Source organism: Podarcis filfolensis (genome assembly GCF_964270895.1).
Source record: "Podarcis filfolensis genome assembly, chromosome: 15".
NCBI classification, from domain to species: Eukaryota; Metazoa; Chordata; class Lepidosauria; order Squamata; family Lacertidae; genus Podarcis; species Podarcis filfolensis.
Window position 1 is genome coordinate 6,923,307 of NC_139618.1, and position 22,338 is coordinate 6,945,644.

At 45.9% G+C, this 22,338-nt stretch overlaps 1 protein-coding gene across 10 annotated transcripts in view; it reads right to left on the reverse strand.

The window, feature by feature from the left end:
• The window catches only part of ACACA (acetyl-CoA carboxylase alpha), a 198,692-nt gene that overhangs the window by 135,380 nt on the left and 40,974 nt on the right, over positions 1-22,338 (reverse strand). For all 10 annotated transcript variants that reach the window (XM_083587362.1, XM_083587369.1, XM_083587367.1 and 7 more), the window contains 16 exons: positions 21,749-21,859; positions 20,489-20,698; positions 19,217-19,387; positions 15,058-15,219; positions 13,530-13,693; positions 12,765-12,915; positions 11,738-11,841; positions 11,285-11,366; positions 10,646-10,791; positions 9,344-9,494; positions 8,427-8,561; positions 6,591-6,737; positions 5,299-5,487; positions 4,579-4,679; positions 3,372-3,460; positions 1,254-1,378 (listed from right to left, as the gene is read on the reverse strand). In XM_083587362.1, coding sequence (XP_083443488.1) covers positions 1,254-1,378; positions 3,372-3,460; positions 4,579-4,679; positions 5,299-5,487; positions 6,591-6,737; positions 8,427-8,561; positions 9,344-9,494; positions 10,646-10,791; positions 11,285-11,366; positions 11,738-11,841; positions 12,765-12,915; positions 13,530-13,693; positions 15,058-15,219; positions 19,217-19,387; positions 20,489-20,698; positions 21,749-21,859 — 2,238 coding nt within the window. The remainder of the gene's footprint in view (positions 1-1,253; positions 1,379-3,371; positions 3,461-4,578; positions 4,680-5,298; positions 5,488-6,590; positions 6,738-8,426; positions 8,562-9,343; positions 9,495-10,645; positions 10,792-11,284; positions 11,367-11,737; positions 11,842-12,764; positions 12,916-13,529; positions 13,694-15,057; positions 15,220-19,216; positions 19,388-20,488; positions 20,699-21,748; positions 21,860-22,338) is intronic.

The window sequence follows — 22,338 nt, forward strand, 5'->3', positions numbered from 1 at the left end:
AATACAGTAATTAGAGAGGCGCCACAGCTAGAGGGCAGAGCATCTGCTGGGCATGCAGAAGGCTCCAGGTTCAATCCTTGGCATCTTCAGGTAGTCCTGGGAAGGACTTCCATCTGAAACCCTGGACAGCCACTGCCAGTCAGTGTGGACAGGACTAGCTTATATGGCAGAATGGTCTGACTCAGTATACAGCAGCTTCCCATGTTCCTTCAAGCTTTCCAGCAGTGCATCGAGTCCTGCGGATGCCAATTTGCACTTCGGGACAATGTGTTACATTTGGTATCCGAGCCGACTGCTGTGTCTGTTAGGGAGAAGAGAGGCTGCAGAGGCGCAAACTTTTCTTCCTTTCTTTGGTTTAATGCTATCTTATCATTTGTCCCAATGCCCTGGGTGGTCAGTACATGACACAGACCTCCAGATGTTGCTAGACTGCAACTCCCTCCCTTCCCTAAACACTGGCCGTGATGGCTGCCGGGACCTGGCAATCCAACAACATCTGGGAGGCACCCGTTTGAGGAAAATGGATTCAGCGGCATCATTGTTTTGGGGTAAGTGGAAGCAGCGGCTGGTGCCCACTAGGACTGGTGGGGCAGAATACAGGGAGACCTGATGTTGGTGGAGTCAGAGCCAATGATAGACAGAGCCACTCCATAATTGGTTGTAAGTAAGATGACAGGCAGGTGGTTCCCCATTCACCCGAATGGATTAATCTCTCTTCCTCTCTCTTTCATATATACTCATGCATGTACAATTGCATACACACACACATATCCATTTAGATACATTATTTGCAGCACCAGCAAAGAAAACCAGGGCAGGTATTTTGAATAATGTGTCAGCGGATGGCAAAAGCAACTGTTTAATCTGAATAAACTAAATCACAAGAAGCCTTCAGACAATGTGGTTCAGTTATGCTTTGTATGCTAAGTGAGAATCGGGACCCTTAATTGCTTATGCTTTTATGTCAGTGTTTTGGGCATGCTATAGCCTATGGATGCAATAAGTAAATATTGATTGCATTCCAAAAACAAACAAACAAAAAACCCTCCAAACCAAAATCTGACTTACAGAAGTTTGCACACTAGTCAGAGTAACTCAAGGACGTCTGTGCCCAGTTGCTGGCCACAGATGTACCGGTATATGTGTGTGAGAGTGTGTGTGTGTGTTTTAAAAAGGCTCCAGACAAGCAAACAAACCTCTGAGCAATGAATGGGGCTAGAAAAAGTCCAAAGAACAAAACCTCATTGACTTACGATAAGCATTGTCACGAGAAGATTCTTCTTGGTGACTTGGGCGTGGGAGAAGATGTAGTTGAGGACAGTGTTCATGTCCGTTTTGTTCTCTTCTCGAAGAGCGAAGACACACTTATCATAGTGACCTGCAGCCAGAATGCAAGGTGTTATGTATATACTGAGGATCCTTAATCAGAGGCGCCTTAATAGAGATCTTGCCTTACAGAAGATCAGAGAATTTGTCCATTACAGTATTGTCCACACAGACCACCAGTGGCTCTCCAGGTCTGAGGGCACTCCTATACTGTCAAAGGTAGATGTAGATCTATCAGTAGATCTCTGGCTGCTTTTGCAGTGGATCCACAAGGTTTACTTCTGTCTCCCAGTTGTAATAATGAATAGCGACAATGGCAATAACAAAACAGCTTCCCTCAGCTCCCACCCTGCCTCAAATCCTGGAAAGCTGCTGCCGGTCTGTGTAGACAAGAGTGGGTCAGATGGACCAACGGGAGGCCTCCTATGTTCCTTCCAAGAACAGAGAAGGACATTCCAGCTCCGCTCACCTGTGGGGTTCAGGTGATGCAAGCCCAAAGCTAGCAACCTGAAATTGCCTGAGCCCAACAGGTAAGTGGAACTCAAATGTCAGCAAAGTCAGCACCAAGAATTCCATAACTGGGTTGCTGCTGTGGAGAAGACCCTCTCTGTGTCCGGAGACTGGACCCCTAATCTGTCAGGTAGCTAGCCGTGCGCCTTATAGCAAGCCAGAGTACTGGTCCACCTTGTTCAGCATTGTTTACACTGGCTGGCAGCAGCTCCCTGGGTTGACAATGGAACGGACTCCCTCGAAATGTGGTGGACTCTCTCCTTCGCTGGAGGTTTCTAAGCAGAGTTTGGATGGTCATCTGTCATGAATGCTGTAGCCAAGATTCCTGCGTTGCAGGGGGCTGGGATAGATGACCTTTGGGGGTCCCTTACAACTCATTCAAGATGCAAACACGAATCTTTCCCAACCCTACCTAGAGAGGCAGGAGCCTGAGCCTGAAAGCAAATGTCCTACCACTGAGCTATGGCCCTTCCAAGGTGCACCCTCGGCTCATACAGAAGACGGCCAAGCCAAGAAGCCTCTGCAACAAACAGAGCCTGCTTTGCACACAAATACTTGTGCAAAGTGAGCCTCGAGGGGAAGGCACTTGGAACGCCACCTATCTCCCTCCTTAGCCCGCCACCTACCCCATTCACTGCTCCTTAAGAGAAAAGCCAGAACGCTGGATTTTCCATTACAAGGTCATCTGCTGCACCGATCTGGAGTGGAAATTAATCTCCCAATTCTCAAGAAGAGGATAGCAAGGCTTGCAAAAAGGCGACAGCGGGAGGGTTTCCCCTCTACATATCCAGAACTGAGAGCTGTGCAGTCTGCTACTGCCACCTGGTGGCCGTGGGCCGCGGAAGGACATCAGAAGAGTCCTGTAGCTGACCAGGCCAGAAGCCCCTCCAGCATCCTGCTCTCACAGCAGCCAGCCAGATGCACACACACACACACCCATGGGAAGCCCACAAGCAGGACCTGAGTGCGGCAATAGCGACTCTCCCCACTTGCAAGGCCCAGCAACTGGTATTTAGAGTCAGAGTGCCTCCATGAATTTGCCTGCTCCTTTTTAAAAGCCATCAGAGTCCAGGAGTCGCAAACCATTTTAGGTTCACAAACACACGCGGATTTTTTATCAAGCGCTGTGGGTGCTCCTCCACTCAGGTCTCTTTTCCAGAATGGTTTATAACCAGTCCCTCTTCCCAGGCAACTCTGCAGCTCCTAACTGCACCCTTAGCTAAGTACAGTTCCCAGGATTCTCTGGGGGAAGCTGCGACTGTTTAAAGTGGTAGAACAGTACTTGAAATTATGGTGCGGATGGAGCCTAGCTCTTGCCTAAACCGTGCATGGGGTTAACTTGTATTTAGCATAAGTTGCCACCTGGTGGCCAGACTTCTTCTTGCAACACTTCTATCCAAGCTGCAAAATAAAAGATTAAAGAAAGCATACAGCCACGCTGTGCTTTTGCCTCACACTTTGGCCGTCTCCACCCTCCATCAAGTCCCCTCCACCCACAACCCAAACTTTGCATCTTGAAGCTGTGCGAGACTTACCATGCTGAAACTGAGTTTCCACCTTCAGGTATTGTCGTAGCAAGTCCATGACTACAGTCTTCATGTGCCCTCGGTTGCCACTCCGGTACCTATAATGAAAAACCCCAAGTGAAGCAGCTAGCCCTCATGATCATATGATTCTGGACTTTGTCAAGCTCTCCAGCGACAAAACTCAAGTAGACTGGGCGCTCCAAGAATCCAAGAGCTGGGTCCATTATCCATCACTGAATCCCTCGATCTTGTAGCAGAGCATGGTGTAACAGAGTCGAGATGGAATGGACCCTAGCAAATGAAATCTCCACCCGGTCTTCATTTTCTAGGATTAAAAAGGGGGGTGGGACTCCCATCATACAGCAGCTTGCTTTATGTGTCACAATAAGCCAAAACACGGTTTTGTGCAAATGGAAAAGTGTGCAGGCTCCCAGAGGGGAGATCTCAGTGGAGATCACAGCCACTTTGCACCTCGCTGGCCATTTTGATGCTGCAGTAAACCATGGTTTGGCTTAAGTTAGCATGTTGCCCGATCCCAGGGTTTAACTCTCCTAGGTGAACCAAAAGTCATAAACCAGATGAAAAACCTTAGCTACATCTTGTGGTTATTCTGGAAGGAGCAAAACCACAAGCCCTAGTTCAGGTAACATGCTGAAGCCAAACCATAGTTTAGCTAAGTATAGCAGCAGAATGACCAGTGATCGGGGAGGGGTGGGGTATTAATGTAGGGGTGGGGGAACCAAGGACCGGGGAGGAACAAAACAGCCACAATCTCCTCCCCCAAAGTCTGCATGTTCCTGCTAAGTCATAGTTTAGGGGGCCTCCGGTTACAACCAAGTGGTGAACCAAGCAAGTAAATTTCTTACAGGAACAGGTATTGAGGGAGGGAGAGAGCAAATCTGCCCAGTAACCCCAATGAAGACTCCTACTATATTAGGAGCCAGGGGCTCAGCAAGACTTCCCTGAAGCAAAGGCAAGGTTTTGGAGCTCTGAGAGCCCTTGCATGCTGGCTGCTCTCATCTGTGGGAGTTTTCAGAACAAGAAGGACGCTGCATTAGATGCCATGACTCCTTGTCGCCTTTGCAGTTGGCCCCCTAGGTGTACTTGCTATCAGGGTTCCTATCCGGGAGCAGGAGGAAGCAAACAGATAGCCCTCCCAGTTATGCCAATGGGCACATCTCTGCCCTCACCCTGACACTTCTGACGCCAGGCTCACCTCTGCACCAGCTGCACGATACTCTGGGTGTTCATGAAGAAGACCTCTCGCTCCGATTTGCGGTTCAAGGTGGCCGCGTGACTGTCCAGGATGTTGGCGATCTGGGGGAGGGAAGGAGAGAAGCGTGAAACCAGGGATGGGGAACCATGATTCAAATGCGGGGTCCCGGGCCTCGTTAAATGGCCTTTGGATCTCTCCCAAGGCTGCACCTCTCAGGGGCCCTACTCTGCACCTCCTCCAGGGGTTTTGCTTGGCTGGAATGAACTCTGACAATGCCTCTTCCTTGCATGGGTGGAGGAGACAGAGAGGCATGTGAATGTGTGTTAAACTAGCCTGCTGTACATACAGTAAAATTTGCATGAGTGCCCCTGGCCACTTTTCAGTCTGGCTCCGCCCAGCACTGGCAAGCGCCCCCTTGGAAGGGAACACATCCCTTGGGCTGAGAAACATTCCCCGCCCTTGAGTCCAAAAGCACGAGGCTCAAGTTAAGCAGGTCTCGGCCTGATCAGTGCCTGGATGGGACACCACCCAGATATAGGGCCTTGAGTTCCACAACAGAAGAAAGAAAAGATATACAGTAATTATAATCTAAAAAATGTGCATACACCCTTTTGGACATTGTCCTGATCCTCTCTTGGCAAGTCCCATTCCACCCAGCATCCCAAAACAAATGCCCCTCCTGCTCGTTCTTCCGCATGGCAAAGTACTTTCCCCGCTTACTTGCTGGCTGGGAAACTGGCAGAGGACGGAAGTGATGTTGCTGGCATACTGGGCCATTTCCTTTTTGATGGATTTCTCCACGTTGGGAGGGATCCTCCCGGAAACACTCGTCATGATGTCCTGAAGTTCCAGGAGAGGCAAGGAGGGATCTCGGAGGGTCTTCATCAACCGCTCGACCCAGTCTTTCAGCTGGATTCAAAAAAAGAAAAGGAGGAAGGAAGATGAAGGATATTTCTTCTGGCTTTTAAAAGGAGGGGGGGGGAGAAGAGGAACATTGGAAGCTGCCTAGAGATTTTGATTATAAATATATGTAGAAATTTATGTTCAGCAGGTCAGTGTATTATGTGTGGTTTACAGATTGTATGCACTGTGTTTTGTAGTTTAAATAAATCATCATCATCATCTTTTTTATACCCCGCCCAGCTGGTTGTAAAACATATTACAAATAAAAATCCGTTTCAAAACCTGTTTGTTTTGCTTCCCAAAGTAGGAACTGTTTTTCTAATAAAATAAATAAATGGAGAAACGCCATGGTGCATCTGTATAGCAGCACAACCGGATGCCTTCATCTGTCCTCACTGCAATAAAACAGGTCTCTCCTGTATCGGTCTCTACAGCTACAGCCACAGCAGACGCTGTAACTCTCCAGCTCTTTGACTTTACCCCTGAAAGCGCACTCTTCCATTGTCTCCCAAGATATATGGATGCCGACCATAAATACATATTAGATATGTATAATTATTTATGTATCAATGAAAATAAATGGCTTGAGAATTCTCGGAGACAATTCTCAACATTGTAAGCGATTCCTTGAGACACATGTAATAATTTATTTCGAGCATCTGAACATATTATGTGTGATTTACAGGTTGCATGCATTATATTTTATAATTAAAAAATAAATACACTGAGCCTGTTTCAAACCCTGTTTAATCGTCATGGCTTCGAAAGCTAAGAGTTCCGAAAACCATACTGTGTTTCAAATAAAATAGATGTGTATTAGATTTTTACATTCATTTACAGCTAAGCAGAAATTTAAAGGCAGGCAACTTCTCAGAGATTATTTTCTGCACCCCCTCCCCAAAACTCTTATCCCACTGCCCCTCGAAAAACTCAAACGCCGCAAGAGTTTTGCAAATAGCAAATAATATGCAAATCACAATATGCAAACACTTATTCCAACGGGAGGATTTAAATGTAGAGAGACAGTTAAGAACACAGGCATTTGTATCACAAAGTTTTGAAGCCCCCATTGCACACAACGGGGGGGGAGAGGGGGGTGCCAGTGGTACCTTGCAGCCAAAGAAGGGCTCTGGAAGGCAGTATCCATTCATGACATTCACGAGGTTGTCAAGGACATAGTGGAAGACGCGGTGGAGTTTCTCTCCCCGGAGCGCTGTGCTCTGGATCTGTGGCAAGGCCCCCGTGTGGAACTCAGCCTTGGGAGACCAACGAAGACACAATTATCACAAGGGGGAAACCATGGCTGCGGTGTGGGATGGAATAGCTGTAAAGATTCTTCCCCCCCCCCATTCATCTTTATTGGTTTTTTACAACAGAAATGCTTACTTAATGTAAGATCACAATACGAAGTTTCAATTTCTTGTTGGTAAACAAATGTCTCCAAATCATAATAAAGAAAAAACAAAAATATATTCTTTGTCATTTGACTTACTGATGTTCTAATTACTTCTGACTTCCCTCCCCTTCTTACTTGGTTCTTTTAAAGTTCTTGGCCGGATGCCTATCATTGTGAATCCAGATTGTTGGTAACCAGCTTATCTGCTACTTTTTGATGTTTCTCATTACAAGAGTTAATCTAAACCAGTCAAAAAAATTAATTCTCCCCAGTGGTCTTTCAGGTATTGTTTAAATGTATTCCACTCTTTGCTAAATTTTTTGTTTCGCTTGATCCCTTATCTGTCCCGTCAGTTTATCCATCTCAGCATATTCAATCAGTTTGATCTGCCAATCTTTTATTGATGGTATCATTTCGCTTTTCCAATTCTGTGCAATCAAAACCCTCGCTGCCACGGTGGCGTACATAAATAATTTCTTTAGATCTCTTGGGATCTCCCTAAAAGAAACGCCTCAGGTTTTTTTGGGAATGAGACTTTAAACATCTTTTTCAACTCGTTATAAATTGAGTCCCAAAATTCCTTCATTCTTTTACAAGTCCACCAGATATGATACATCAATCCCACCGCCTCCTTACATTTCCAGCATCAATCTGAATTATTTTTGTACATCATCGCTAATTTCCTTGGTGTTATATAGCAGCAATAGAAGACCTTCCCGTAGTTTTCCTTAACAGAATAACAAGCTGTAAACTTAAGATCTTCCCTCCACAGTTTTTGCCAATCTGAGAGTTGTCTGTTATGGCCTGAATCTCTTGCCCACTTTACCATGGCAGATTTTACCTCCTCATCCTTCGCTGACCATTCTAATAAAATTTTATACATTTTAGACAGTGTTTTATCTTCATTATATATCAAGTCTCTTTCAAACCTTGACAGTTCTTTATTAAAGCCCTTTTTTATCTTGTTTGAATAGGTCATGGATTTGGTAGTACTGTAAGCAATTGGTCACTCTACTTTTTATTTATTCAAAGTTCTTGAGTTCTAATTGGTTACCTTCTTCACAGATAATTTATGTATATGTAACCCAATGATTCATCATGTTAACCTTTTTTACTGTCATGGCTTCCATCGGCGATAGCCACCAAGGTGTCTTTTGTTCCAGGATACCCTTGTTTTTTAACCAGAACTTATTACATGGTTTGTAAAGTCTCTGTGGCCTTTTCCTTGTCATAACATAACTAAGCATGCCAACCAAAATGATTGTCAAAGCCCTCTAGATCTAATATGACAGTGTTTTTTAATACTAGCCATTCCTTAATCCAAGATAGGCATGCGGCTTCATGATACAGCCATAAAAATTCATTGCTAGGACTGAACTGCTACACCAACTGTTTCCACCTACTCAGGCTGACCTGCTGGGCACTAAAACACTTCCCGTTTCAGCTGGAATTTGTCCCAGGCAACATCGGCTCAGCCCTTCGGCACCAGCTCTCAGGAACTGACTCTCAGCTGCCCTCCAAAAGCTGCCTCTGCCCCCCAACCCCTCACCTGCTGAACTCGGCTCGGGTCATCAAGCTGCAGTTTGGCAATGATGCAGCCGGGATCGAGCGCTGCACCGGCCCGCTTCACATAGTGGATGCAGCCTGACTCCACGGCAGTCAGAGTCATCACCATCTTCATCACCTGAGAGGCGAGGCAAGACAAAGCAATGCATTCAGATTTCCACGGTATTTTGCTTTTCTTTCTCTCCCTCCCCACCACCCATACAGTCAACTACCAAAAAGCTAGTTCCAAAAATCCATATTTAATTATTTCATAAATGCTTAGACAGAAACTTCCATAGAAAGTGCTAAGGAGAAATTTAGCGAAAGTTTGCATTTGCAATCGCTGGAACCAGTTCATTTTCACATCTCCCAGTTTGCCTATTACTTGAACCCTAATCAAAGGCACATCATTATCAAGCCATGATATACAGGCTTCTGGGTTTCTGTTGCTTATACTGAGTGTATCTGGTGAAGTCTGCAAAGTGAGGATGCACCAAGAATGGAAACAAAGGAGACCTTGGAGAAGGAAGACGCTTCTCGAAGCATTTCCAAATATGTACAGTGGTTGCCAACGACAGGACCGGTAGTCGTCATTCCTCAAGTCATTTTGCAAAAAGGAATCATTCCTCACGGGGGAATGTTTACCTCCCGCTTCTATTTGCACCATCCAATATTTTATTGCTTTTCTGTCCTTTTGTTTCATTGCTTATGGTTTTATCCTTGATTCTGGCTTATTACATCCGTGTTGTACTTTCAGCATTTCCATTTGCACAAGATGATCCCTAGCATAGCTTTTGATCCCCGTCTGAATTGTTGGCAAAGGCTTTTAGCCGCAAGCAACAAAAGTTTGACCTGAGCAGAGGAGCGCAGATGGTCCTTGAAGGAAGAGCCCAGCAGGGCCAAAAGGGAGGGGGGATTTACCTCGATTTCGGCATAGCACTGGCCAGCAAAGACATGCCCTCCGTCTTCCACCACGTACTGGATGAGCTTCCCCGCTGAAGGGGAACGCAGGATGGACGGGTCATTCTCCTTCTCAAAGACGCAGGTCTTGTTGCCAATAGTAATGCGGTACCTAAGCAATGAGGCACAAAGGCAGAGAATGAAAACAGCATCAACATCTGCCTTATTGTGACCCCAGGCCTTTGGTCCGTTCAGCTCAGTATTGCTACACTGAAAGTTAGGCAGTGGTCCTTCCCAGTCCTGCTTGGAGGTACCAGGGATTGAACTTGGGACCTTCTGAATGCAAGGCAGAAGCTCTATTACTGAGCTCTAAGAAGCTGCCTTATGCCGAGTCAGGTCATTGGGTCTATGTAGCTCAGTATTATCTATGTTGAATAGCAGTAGCTCTCCATTGACTTCAGGCAGAGAACAGACCCGCCTGGGGGACTGAACCAGGGACTTCCTATGTACAAGGCAAACCCTCTGCCACTGACCTACGGTGCTTCCTCTAAAAATAAAACAAGATTCTAGTCCTCATGGTTCTCAACTAGAAGCTAATTTAAACAGGAACATAGGAAGCTGCCTTATACCAAGTGGCCAGCTTTACATCTGCGGGAGTCATTTTCGACTCACAGCTGTCCATGGAGGTGCAGGTTAATTCTGGGTGCAGGGCAGCTTTCTACCACCTCTATTTGGCACACCAGCTGAGACCCTACCTGCCTGCGCCCTGTCTCACCTGAGTGGTACATGCCCTGGTTATCTCACACTTGGACTTCTGCAATGTGCTCTACTTGGGGCTACCCTTGAAGGGGACTCGGAAACTACAACTTATCCAGAATGTGGCAGCTAGGCTGGCAACTGGGAGCAGCCACTGGGACTATATAACACTGATCCTAAAACACCTACATTGACTCCCAGTACGTTTCCGAGCACAATTCTTCTTCCTCCTTCTTTTGCCAAATATTAGTTTACCAATTTTTTAACAAACCAATGCTAAATTACATCAGATTTCATACAGGTTTTTTCCAGTAAGCTGACTTCCAGCTCTTTGTCCTAGATGCTTTCACCCATTGCTGCTTGATATTACATATTTATTTCTAAAACGAGTGCAATTCAGAGTGTTGGTGCTGACCTTTAAAGCCCTACAATTTGCTAAGCATGCATAATTTGTAAAGAATGCAGAATATTTGGCAGAGGCTTGTTGCTTTCAACACAGGAGTATACCCAGAGTTGATCACCAGTGACCATTAAAATATTCATGGGGGGGACGGGACGGGACGCTACCTGTCCACTTCCTCTTTCATGTAGGTGGTGTAGCTGCTGCCATCGTAGGACAAGAGCAGCCCTCCATCGCTCAGCCGGTGAACATCCACCTCCACGCAGGAGCCGTTCATGATGACGACATAGGAGTTTGGAGACTGTCTAGTCACCTGTAAGGGCAGGAGAAACAAGGGATGGAGATGGACTCCCAAAGCTCATGTGAAACCTTTGGTTTTGTGTTACCTGGTTTAGGCTTTTGGGGGTGGGGAGGGGAGAGACAGTGGGGTAGCATCCAGCTTAGTCCTACTCAGAGTAGACCCATTTAAATTAATAGACCTCGTTACTCTTGTCCATTCCCCCCCCCCCCCACGCCATGGGTCTACACTGAACAGAATTATCAGTGGATACAGCCAGTGTTTCCTGTCCCTGTACAGGTATTGTTCCCCCTCAATGGGATGTGCAATAAAATGTAGCAGCGTAAAGAGCTCTCGTTTCCCGTTTTAGGAAGAATTACCGTAAGCCACTCTCGAGTCCACGGGATGCAAATCACAAGAAACGAATGACCCCCTATTCCGCATTTACATGGAATTGTCACCAAAATATACCTTTTGCACTTGGCAGCCACAGGATCCCACTCTGAACAATCTCCTGTGAGGCACATACCTTCAGCACGTATTTCTTTCCTTCATAAATAAGTTCCACATCCACTGTGTTCAGCAGCGTATGAGCAGGTAAGACTTGGCCCCTGAAAGTGTATTGTGAGGGGAAGGAAATTAACGACTGTATAACTAACTCTCATCCCTGGGATACTTGGCAGCGGGGGGAGGGGGAACCACTGGAATTAGTTCGCTCTGACCATCACTGGCTCTGGCTCCACCTACTGATGGGGGTCCCTGCTTTGCACACACACACACACACACACCACCCATCCAAATGGGAAACCCATGCTTCGGCATCACAGCAAAGTCCAGCATCCCGTTTTGCACAGCAGCTAACCAGATGCCTCTCCTGGGAAGCCCACAAGCAAGTCACGAGCGCAACCCAGCATAACCCCCTCCTCCCCTGTGAACTGGAAGCTTGTTTCCTTTTCAAAGTTCCTAAAGGGCTTCGCCTCACCTCTCTAAGGAGTGCAGGAAATTGGAGACGCTGTTCCGAAAGCCCACATCAGCCACGTGCAGAGCCCCACACACAACTCCCAGCATGGTGTCTGGTCTCTCTGCCTAGAAAGAAAGGGAGGGGAAAAGAGGCGGGAATAAACGCAGACAGTTTGCCAGTCCAGATTTAACTGGCAGTATTCTATGAGAGCGTAACGTAAGAGCTTGATCAGGCCAAAGAGGGCCCATCCACTTCAGTACAGTGGTACCTCAGGTTAAGAACTTAATTTGTTCCGGAGGTCCGTTCTTAAGCTGAAACTGTTCTTAACCTGAGGTACCACTTTAGCTAATAGGGCCTCCCGCTGCCACTGCAATTTCTGTTCTCATCCTGAAGCAAAGTTCTTAACCTGAGGTGCTATTTCTGGGTTAGCGGAGTCTGTAACCTGAAGCGTCTGTAACCCGAGGTACCACTGTATCCTTTTCTCACAGTGGACAACCAGAAGACCCCAAGAGAAGCCCCCAAGAAGGACCTCACGGCAACAGCTGCTTTGCCCGCCTGCGATTCCAGGCAAGTGGAATTCAACGGCGTACTACCTCTGGCAGTGGAGGCAGAACATAGCTGTACCCTCTACCAATTTATCTAATCTTCTTTTAAAGCCATCAAAGTTGGCTTATTATTTACACCCTTCTTCTTTTGGCTAACAAAATGCCTGGCAGCATTTAAAATTCATCTCAGATAACAATACATTGGGGGTGTATTATTTTTTTTTAAAAAAAGGGGTGGACACAGGGAATCTCCCTCCCAGTTGACATTTTATATATACGTGCCCCAGGCTGCTGAAGCGGAGTCCTATTACCTCTGGAGGGCCAAAGGTTTCTCAGGTCTGGTTTAGAGAGTTATCTCACAAAGAAACGAGGGAAACAAAGGAGAGGGGGAAGCTGATGATGAAAGCTACGGCATCTTGCATCTAGTTGTTAAGGATAGATGAATTTTTGAAACCAGAATTTTAGGGGCAGGGGAATCCAGGGGGAAATGAACCAAGCCACACCTGCACTTTCTCTGCAATCAGCCGGTCCAGCCAGCCAGTATCAATGCAATTTTGCTGAAAGCTCTCCGTTTCCAGGAGCTTAATCAAGTACTCCACTGTGGTCCGGAAGTCCCCCCGGATGGAAAGCTCTTTCAGGGCCACGACCATGTTCCTGAAGGGGTAAAGAAAGGGGTGCAGTTGAAGGTAAACCACCATATTGAATACCTGTTGTAGCAATTGTAATATGCTGTGCTAGATGTTGCATGATTTTAAAATAACATTTTTATTACTTATTTTATTTCTTCCCTTCTATTCCCTGTTTACAATTTGCATCCCATAGACATTACGAACTTAGGCCCATTCATTACAGCGACTACTTACTCTGAGTAAGACTGAGCAGGCTACAACTCTATGTCATTTAAGATCCCGCAAAGAAGGTGTGGGGAATCTTCGGCCTTCCAGAGGCTGCTGAACTACAACTCCTATCAGCCCCAGCAAACGTGGCCCCAGGGGTCAGAGGCGTTGAGAATCACTGTTTGGCAACATCCGGAGGGCCAATTGGTCCCCACACTTGACTTAAAAGATGAGTTTGGGCTTATTTGCTGTAAAAATGTAACAGAATGCTCTGCAATCCATTGAGGGTTAGAATGGCCAACTCCATAGCAGTCAATCTTCTGGATTGCAGGGGATTCATATAGACATGGACCAACACCTGGCAGGGTACTTTCTGCCCTGGGGTATTCCCCCAGCCCAGCCCATTAATGAGCTGCAGTCTTTCCTACTTACGAGATGGCTTCCTCGCGGTTTTCTCCCCAGGAGAAACAGTGACCAAACTGCGAGTCAGCAAACTCGTGAAGTCCTCCGGCAGCGGCGACACTGAAATAGCCCCAGACGTTCTTGTTGCTGCGGAAGTTCAGCTCTTGGACAGTTCCAGAACTGGGCTTGAACCCCTAGATTACAAGAGGGAGCATTCACATGTAAATAACCTGTGTGCACACTCTCCTGGGGTGGGACACACAATTACAATCACAGGTCAATGAAACACAGAAATGCAAGTTATTATCCTCCCTACGTTCTGGGAAGGACTGCATTCGGTTCTGGGACAGTGGTCACAAACTTTGGTTCTCCAGACTCAATCTGAGGTAGCCCATTGGTCAAAGAATCATAGAATTGTAGAGTCGGAAGGGACCCTGAAGATCACCCAGTCCAGCCCCCTGCAATGCAGGAATATGCAGCTGTCGCATACAGGGATCGAACCTGCAACCTTGGTGTTATCAGCACCACACTTGGCTCAGTACTGACTACACTGACCCTTAGGCACCAGGCGAAAACATTTCTCTTCAACCTGGCCTTTGGCTGATTGACATCTGTTGCCCTTTTAAATGTGTTGTGGGAGGCGAGGGTAAATGGTTTGCTTTTGTTCTTATTTTTATTATGTATTTTGTGTTTCTTATATTGTGATTTTATATTGTGAACTGCCGTACGGAGATCTACAGATTAAGGATGCTATAGAAATTTAATAAACAACAACAATAATAAAAGAAGTTTCTTGATGCTGAGAGCCTCATGCGCTTTTCATACTGTCTCTGAGGAAATAAGCGATACCAGAAATGTACTGTTGGCTCACCCCCCATCCTTACCACAGATCTGCATTGTTTTCTGAGCTAGAATATCCTTTTCTAAACAAGGTTAGTGAAGAGGTCAGGTTACCCTCTACAGTGGCAGAAACTTTAACTTGTCAGATGGTGCAAATCCTCACTCATCAATGTAGTTGGACATCCTTGGGCCAGAAATTGTCTCTTAAACTTAACTACCTCACAGGGTTGTTGTGAAGATAAACTGGGGTGGGGGGAGGAGGCAGCAGCAGGGAAGGAAAAGCAAAGCTTGCATATTTTGACACAATAGTAAAGGAAAGGAAAACATTGGAAGATGAACACGGGTGGAGGGAAGTCACAATGGTGCAATAAGGAAAATAAATATATACATTATATATGTGTGTGTGTGTGTGTGATGTAAAGAATGATGAAAAGTGTAACTGAATGTAATATTGCAAAATAAAATGGGGGGGAATAAAATAAAAAATAAAAGCTTGCAAAACTGCCTTTTGCTCTTTCAAAGGAAAAGCAGACTAGAACTGTCATTTATTAATACATATTTGTGGCTATCAGCTGGGGCGATCGTTATTTGCAGATCAAGATTAAAGCAATTTTCATGTGTCTTATAAATATACTCGTGGGGATTGTAGGACGCAGTATACCACTATCAACAGCAACTTGGAAAAGAAGAAAAGGAAGAAGAAATAACTTGCAGTCACCTCATCGGGATTTTCACTCGTGATGCGGGCAGCAATCACATGACCCCGCGGACAAGGCACATGGGCAGAATTCTCAAAGTCAATAGGGCTGTCCCCCCAGGGAGACACGCCATACATGATTCGGATATCCTTGATCCTGTGGAGGGGAATTCCCATGGCAATCTAAAAAGAAGAGAAATAATAACTCTTTTCAAATTGAACTGTTTGCCACTAAACAGATGAACGTAAGAAGTGATCCATCATTCAAATATAGGCAGCTTGCCGTATATACTTAGTCCATCTGGCTCACTATCGTCTTCCCTTCAACAGCCGTCTGTGGCTCAGTGGCAAAGCATCCGCTTTGCATGCAGAAGGTGCCAGGTTCAATCCCCAGCATCTCCAAGAAGGACTAGCGGAAAAGACTCCTGTCCCAAACCCCAAAGAATCTCTGCTGATCAGTGCAGAGCAGCCTTTGTAAACCTGATGCCCTCCAGATGTTTTGGACTGCAACTCCCCTCAGCCCCAAGCAGAAGCAAGCCAATAGTGTATCAATGCATGGAGCGATCCTGTACAGCGGGTGTGAGGAACCTTTGTCCCTTCGGATGCTGCTGAACTACAACTGCCATCAGGCCCAGCAAGCATGGCCAGCAGCCAGGGATGTTGGGAGTGGTAGTTCAGCAACATCTGGAGGGAGAGAGGCTCCCCACACCTTCTCTGCAGAAACAGCCCATTTGCGTTCGGCCTGTTGTTGACTGCTTTGATTGGCAATCACTCTCCAATGTCTTTGTCAAGGTGTTTACAAGATGAAAACTGTTAAGTTGTGGGTGAACATATCAGACGACACAGCAATTCTTCAAAACAGCTCTTGTTTATTCACAGGCCAGAACAGAACAGAACTGAAGGGTTCAGCCAGCCTGCTTATATAGAGCTCCACTACAACGCTATAGTAGCAACTTTCTATAACTAGCCAATCACTGAACGTCACTTTCAATCCTCTATTTGCATATGCGGACCTGAGTGAAAACTGTCTACAGTATCCCCCTGCTGGCCCAGGGTGAGAACTTCAGTACATAACAAAAACCAAGAAACACGAACAGAGAAATGGCCTGCTTACTAACGACATCCAGACATAAAAACATAGGAAGCTGCCTTATACCGATTCAGACCACTGGCTCACCAAGCTCAGTATTGTCAACACGGACTGGCAGCAGCCCCCCAAGGCCCATTCCCGGCCTTACCTGGAGACGTCAGGGATTGAACCTGGGACATTCTGCATGCAAAGCAGATGCTCTGCCACTGAGCCGCAGTCACAGGCCTCCACCCCACCCCACAAATTCAGCATCTCTCCCCTTCCCCAAATTTTTAGCCTGGAGCTATGCCACCGGGTCAAACTGCCCCCAACTTCCAAATATACACTAATCAGATGGAGCGACAAGAATGGGCCAAGGAGGCAAGGGTTTGAGTCCTTGGCCAGCTGCGAAGCTCACAGGTGGTCTTGGGTCAAGTGCCATCTCTCAGCCTAGCTCACCTTGCAGGGTTGTTGTTGGGGGCAAAATATAATAACATCTGAGGTGAGGAACCTGGGGCGCCCTGGATGTAGTGAACTACACCTCCCATCAGGCCCAGCCAGCATGACTAAAAGATCAGGGATGATGGGAGTTGTAGTCCAACAGCACCCAGAATTCTACAGGTGTTTCCCACTCTTGGAAAATGTCTATCAGGCTAGGTGGTTAAACATGAGGCTGCTTTGGCACTGCGTCCCCTCCAAAGGAAAACCCAACACAGGGTGACATATGCCGTGCTCAGAGTAGAACCTGTAAAGTTAATAAGCATGGCTGGCTTAGTGCTGTTAATTTGAACGTGAGTGGAACTTAGCTGGATACAACCCACGCACTCGGAAACACACCCGAGGATTTGCAAAGAGCCAGGGAGCAGCACTTTCAGGACTCACTAGGTAACATTTTTGCAAAACCAAGTCTCTCCGCTATCAGCATTCCAATCTTGTCCCAGCGTAGCAGCGATTACATGACTCGCTTCTTAAGACACTGGGGGAAGGAGACTCAGAAGACTTCTTCCCTACTTCCCCGCCTCCCCCCCCTCCAGTCGGCTCCAGTAGAACCGGTTCTTTCACGCAGCAGTTTTGTAAACGGGGCCCAGGCTTTGCTACCCATCGCATCCTTCCACAAGAGCAAACGGGGGGGAGGCATGCTGCATGTGCCAGGAGGTGGCTGTTTCTACCTGTCTTGCCCCACCCTTGAGCCCAGAGAGCCTTCCTCTATCAGGAAGCTTTTAATGTTTGATGTCTTATAACAGGTTTCCTCAAACACGACCCTCCAGATGTTTTGAGACTACAATTCCCATCATCCCTGACCACTGGTCCTGCTAGCTAGGGATCATGGGAGTTGCAGGCCAAAAACACCTGGAGGGCAGAGTTTGAGGAAGCCTGTCTTGTAACATTTTTTATATGTGTTGGTAGCCGACCAGTGTCTGGGGCAACTCAGCCAGGTGGGCGGGGTACATTATTATAATATATATTATTATATCCAGACGGATCATCATCATCATCATCATTGTTATTATTACAGTGGTACCGTGGGTTACAAACGCTTCGGGTTACAAACACTTCGGGTTACAGACTCCACCAACCCGGAAGTAGTACCTCAGGTTAAGAACTTTACCTCAGGATGAGAACAGAAATCGTGCTTCGGTGGCGTGGCGGCAGATGGCCCCAATAGCTAAAGTGGTACCTCAGGTTAAGAATGATTTCAGGTTAAGAACAGACCTACGAATTAAGTACGTAACCAGAGGTACCACTGTATTCCTAAAGGAGCTGCTTCCAGACAAACTTGGAAGAAGTATTTTTAGGCTGAGGCTATTTGGTGGGGAGGTACTGAAACGTTCGACAACCGAGGCTCATTGAGAAAATGGAGAAACACGCCTCGTAAGACGTTCGACTTCCAAGGCACATTCAAAAACAGAAGCTATTACTTCTGGGTTTTTAGCATTCAAAAACCAAAGCATTCAGCTTCTAAGATGCTCAAAAACTGAGGTTCCACTGTATTTGTTCACCAGTGTCATCAGCTTTGGGGCTGCTTTTGGACATGAAATTACTGGATATTTCTATGACCCATTGGTGAACTCTTGGGTTAATGAATTAAAAAATGCTGGAGGATATGGAAAAATAGGTATTTTTTTGGTAATTTTTTGGGACAGCAAGTTCAGTAATAATGTCCAACCTTTTGCTGCCTTTAACCTGCTATAAGAGTATTTCTTTAAGCTCCTTATATTTGGTTTACTAATAAAAATTTTAAAAGAAATGGCAGGGGAAGTTCTTCTGACTGTAAATAGCTTTAACTGATTTTAATACTGTATTTTTTACACTATAAGCCACCCTTGGGCCTTGTGAAGAAGGGTGGATAAGCATCTTTTATTATCATCATCAATAATAATAATAATAATAATAATAATAATAATAATTTTTTCCTGGCATATCAGTGAGCTTTATGCTCATTTCATTTTTGATGTGCATTAAATGAACTGTTAATTGTTGGTTTTTAGTGTGTTTTTAAAAATATTTTATTCTATTTAATTAATATAGTGTACGAGTATCAAAACATTACATGTGAAAAACATGCCTTAAAATTTACAATAGAATTTGCTTTTAGGAAAAAATGCATATAAATTTATGTAGCCTGAATACCTAGTAATAAAAAGAATGGATAATGTGAATGGTGTCTGGCTCATTATTATTCTTCATTAAAACTTGCTCTCCCCAAGATGGGAAATATCATAAATACATGTGCCACGAAATTCCCAATTCTCGCTTTTACAAAATATTCTGATGACTTTTCAGAATCTCTCTCTCCTTTAAACATGGCTGTTAACACTTAATTGCTCCTATATATTCTTAAAACATATCCATTTGCAGGGTTTCTGGTTATTTTTCCATGACTTTGCATCTACATTCTGGTCAATGTTGCAATACATAGCACTATGTCGTTGTCGTTCCCCACTGCCCTTAGTGCTATGTTGTCATGTCATTATGCTTTTGTATTTTATATCATTATTGCGTTTGGGCGGCTCATTTTTCCAAGCAGACTGCTTTGAGCATTGATCTATTTGTGGGAAATGCAGCATACAAATGAATCAATGCGGCCTATGGCAAGAGCTCCTGACTCACCTGCAGCTGAGCTGAAGGCAGGTTGACATCGGCCACCATCTCTGTGCAGGGATGTTCCACCTGGAGCCGGGGGTTCAGCTCCAAGAAGTAGAAGCTGCCGTCCTGGCTGTAAAGGTATTCCACTGTGCCAGCACTCACATAACCCACCATCTTGGCAAGTTTCACCGCACACTTTAAAAAGGGAGAGAGAGGGGGGGAAATGATCAAATTGAAATGCCAAATCTCTGCATCTGTTTGTAGGAGCAGGCCAATACGAACCTGCTCGGCTGTCAAGATCACAAGCATAAGTCCTGCTCATCCGTGCAAACCATTTTTAAAAATTATTTGCACAATTTGAGAGCCAGAGAAGAGATTTGTTTACTTCTAAGGGACGTTGGCCTTTAGGAATGATGAAACTGTAGAGTTGCAAGAGACCTTGGAGGAAACACTCCCTGGACTTGAACCCACACGGAAAGCTCCAGAGAGCAGTTCCCTAACTGCTCAGCCGCAACAGCCACTGCCAATTTGATCACGAGTCAAGATAATGTAGAACATAGGAAACTGCCTTCTATAGAGTCAGACCTTTGGTCTATCTAGCACAGTACTGTCAGCACTGACTGGCAGTGTCTGTCCAGGGTTTCAGACAGGGAAATTTCCCCGGCCCTTTTTGGAGATGCTGGGGATTGAACCTGGGACCTTCTGCATGCAAAGCCGCGGCGGGCTCTCTTCCTATCTTCATGTGGCTTATCCAGTCATAAAAATAACCAGCTGGCCCTAGGACAAGCCATAGAGGATGTGAAAGAGGTGCGTAGAATTATGCATGGTTGAAGAAAATGGCCTTTCCTGACCTTAGGGGCAACTAATGAAGCTGTATGTTGGAAGATTCAAAACAGAGAAATGGAAAGACTTTGTTACACGCTGCATAGTTAAACTCTGGCATTCACTCCCACAAGACGTGGCGGTGGCCACAAATTCGACCTGCTTTCAAGGGGGATTCGACAAATCCATGAAGGATAGGGCAGCAGTTACAAGTTATGATGCCACCTCCAGAGGCAGAGGCAATCTACCTCGAAGTACTCAATGTTGGGGAATAGGAGTGGGGAGAATGCTGTTGCTTGCAGGCTTCCCAGAAGCCCAATGTCAGAAGCAGGATGCTGGACTAGGAAGGGTCTTTTTTGGTCTGACCCAGCAAGGCTCTCCTAAAATGCCCTTCTGCTTTTATGACAGCTGTTTTGCCGTGGGACAAGTAGGTCTCTCATCAGAAAAAGCCAGGCGCCTCTGAAGCACACTCACCTGTTCCATGTGTTCAAAGACGGCCAACGTGGCAATCGAAGCGGGAGCCTCCTCAATGATTTTCTGGTGTCGACGCTGGACTGAACAGTCGCGGCCAAAAAGGGAGATGGCATTGCCGTACTGGTCTGCGAGGATCTGGACTTCCAGGTGGCGGGACTGTTTGGCAAGGCGCATCACGAAGATGGGGGACCCCGGCACCTCAGCTTGTACCTGACAATAAAAAGCACAGCACCAGGTGGAAATCAAAACACATATCTCTTAGGATGGGCAGTCATGTTTATTCTCAGTACTGCAAGGGCAACTGAGATTTGGAATTTTTTTTGGAAAGCATATTATTAGTATTAACCATAAACCAATCATCTTGGTCCCTACAACCACCAGGTGGGGCCTCGTTTGTGGTGCTTCCACTGGTGGCTGCCCAGTTGGCACTAAGCCATGGCAAGGTCTTTCCAGGTGTGGTTCTGCACTTGGCAAATGCCCTCCCTGGCGCACATGGCTCCATCATTTTTTACTTTCAGGAGGAATTTGGAAACATTCTTCCTCAACCAGGTGCATTTGGTGGCTGGAGAATACTGTTCCTGGCAACCTCAAGATCACTGGATGGAAGCATTGTTTTTATGGTAATTGCTTTTTGGGGGTTTTTTAACAGTAATTTTTTTTTTTTTTGGAAGGTCTTGATCCATTTTAGAATGCTTTTGCTTCCTTTTTTCTTTTTAAAGCGTACAGCTGCCTGCTGTGCCCTGGGCTATTTGGGGAGGAAGGGAAGGATATAAATTTACTAAAATAATATAAACAAATAAGGTAGCAGCATTTGGAATTCAAATGCACATCTTTAAGCAGTTTTACCAACCTGGTGCACTCCCAGTGTTTTGGAATACAACACCCAGGAGGCTCAAGAGGTTCTCTCAGGCCCATCTAAGAACACCAGGGATTGAACCTGGCACCTTCGGCAAGCAAAAGAGATGCTCTACTCACTGGGCTTGTACCCCTTCCTCAAATAAAATCTTAAAACCCAGTATTGAGGAAGAAAACAGGGCCTTCAGCACCACCTGCAGCTCTCCCAGACCTGCCCACGATTCACACCAAACAGAAGGAAATTGTGCAAAAACAATGGGAAAACTGCAATGGTGGAACGAAAACATCAACTAAAGCAGGCAAAGTATTTGTGCAAGGGCAGAGCACCCAGATGTTTCCTCCATGGAAGAAATCAGCAACCACATCATCAGGGCACAGAGACAGAAGCGGCAAACAGAGATGTACCTGTCTGAAGAGATTGGGAAAGTCGTCTGCATTGTTCACTTTCCGGATTCCTTTTCCTCCCCCTCCTTCGGAAGCTTTGATCATGACAGGATAGCCAACTTCTTCCGCTGCCTGAGCACAAGGAGAGAGAGAGAGAGAGAGAGAGAGAGAGAGAGAATTCAGAGACCTGAGCAAACTTGGCAGGTGACCTCCAGGCGTCAAAGCTTCATCCTTTAAACCAGGGGTCGGCAATACAGTGAGCTCTAAATGGAGTTGGACTCCAACTCCCATCAGCCCCAGCCAGCATGGCCAGCGATCAGGGACGATGGGGGTTGCAGTCCAGTAACTTCTGGAGGGCACCACAATGACTATTCCTGCTTTAGAAGGTAGGTGTAAGGAGCAAGCCTTTTTTGAAAAGCAGATTTTCCAACAGCAAATATTCCCCTTCAGACATCCCACACTAATTTTTAAGAAATGAAGCTGAATTGAATACAAAGCGTGCTTTGCTCCTTGTCTCAGTCGTGGTTTCACCCCAAGAGCCAGTAACAACAATGAATTTATGAACATGCCTTTTAAAACAGCGTGCTTTAAGGGTATTTACAAGGCTGCAA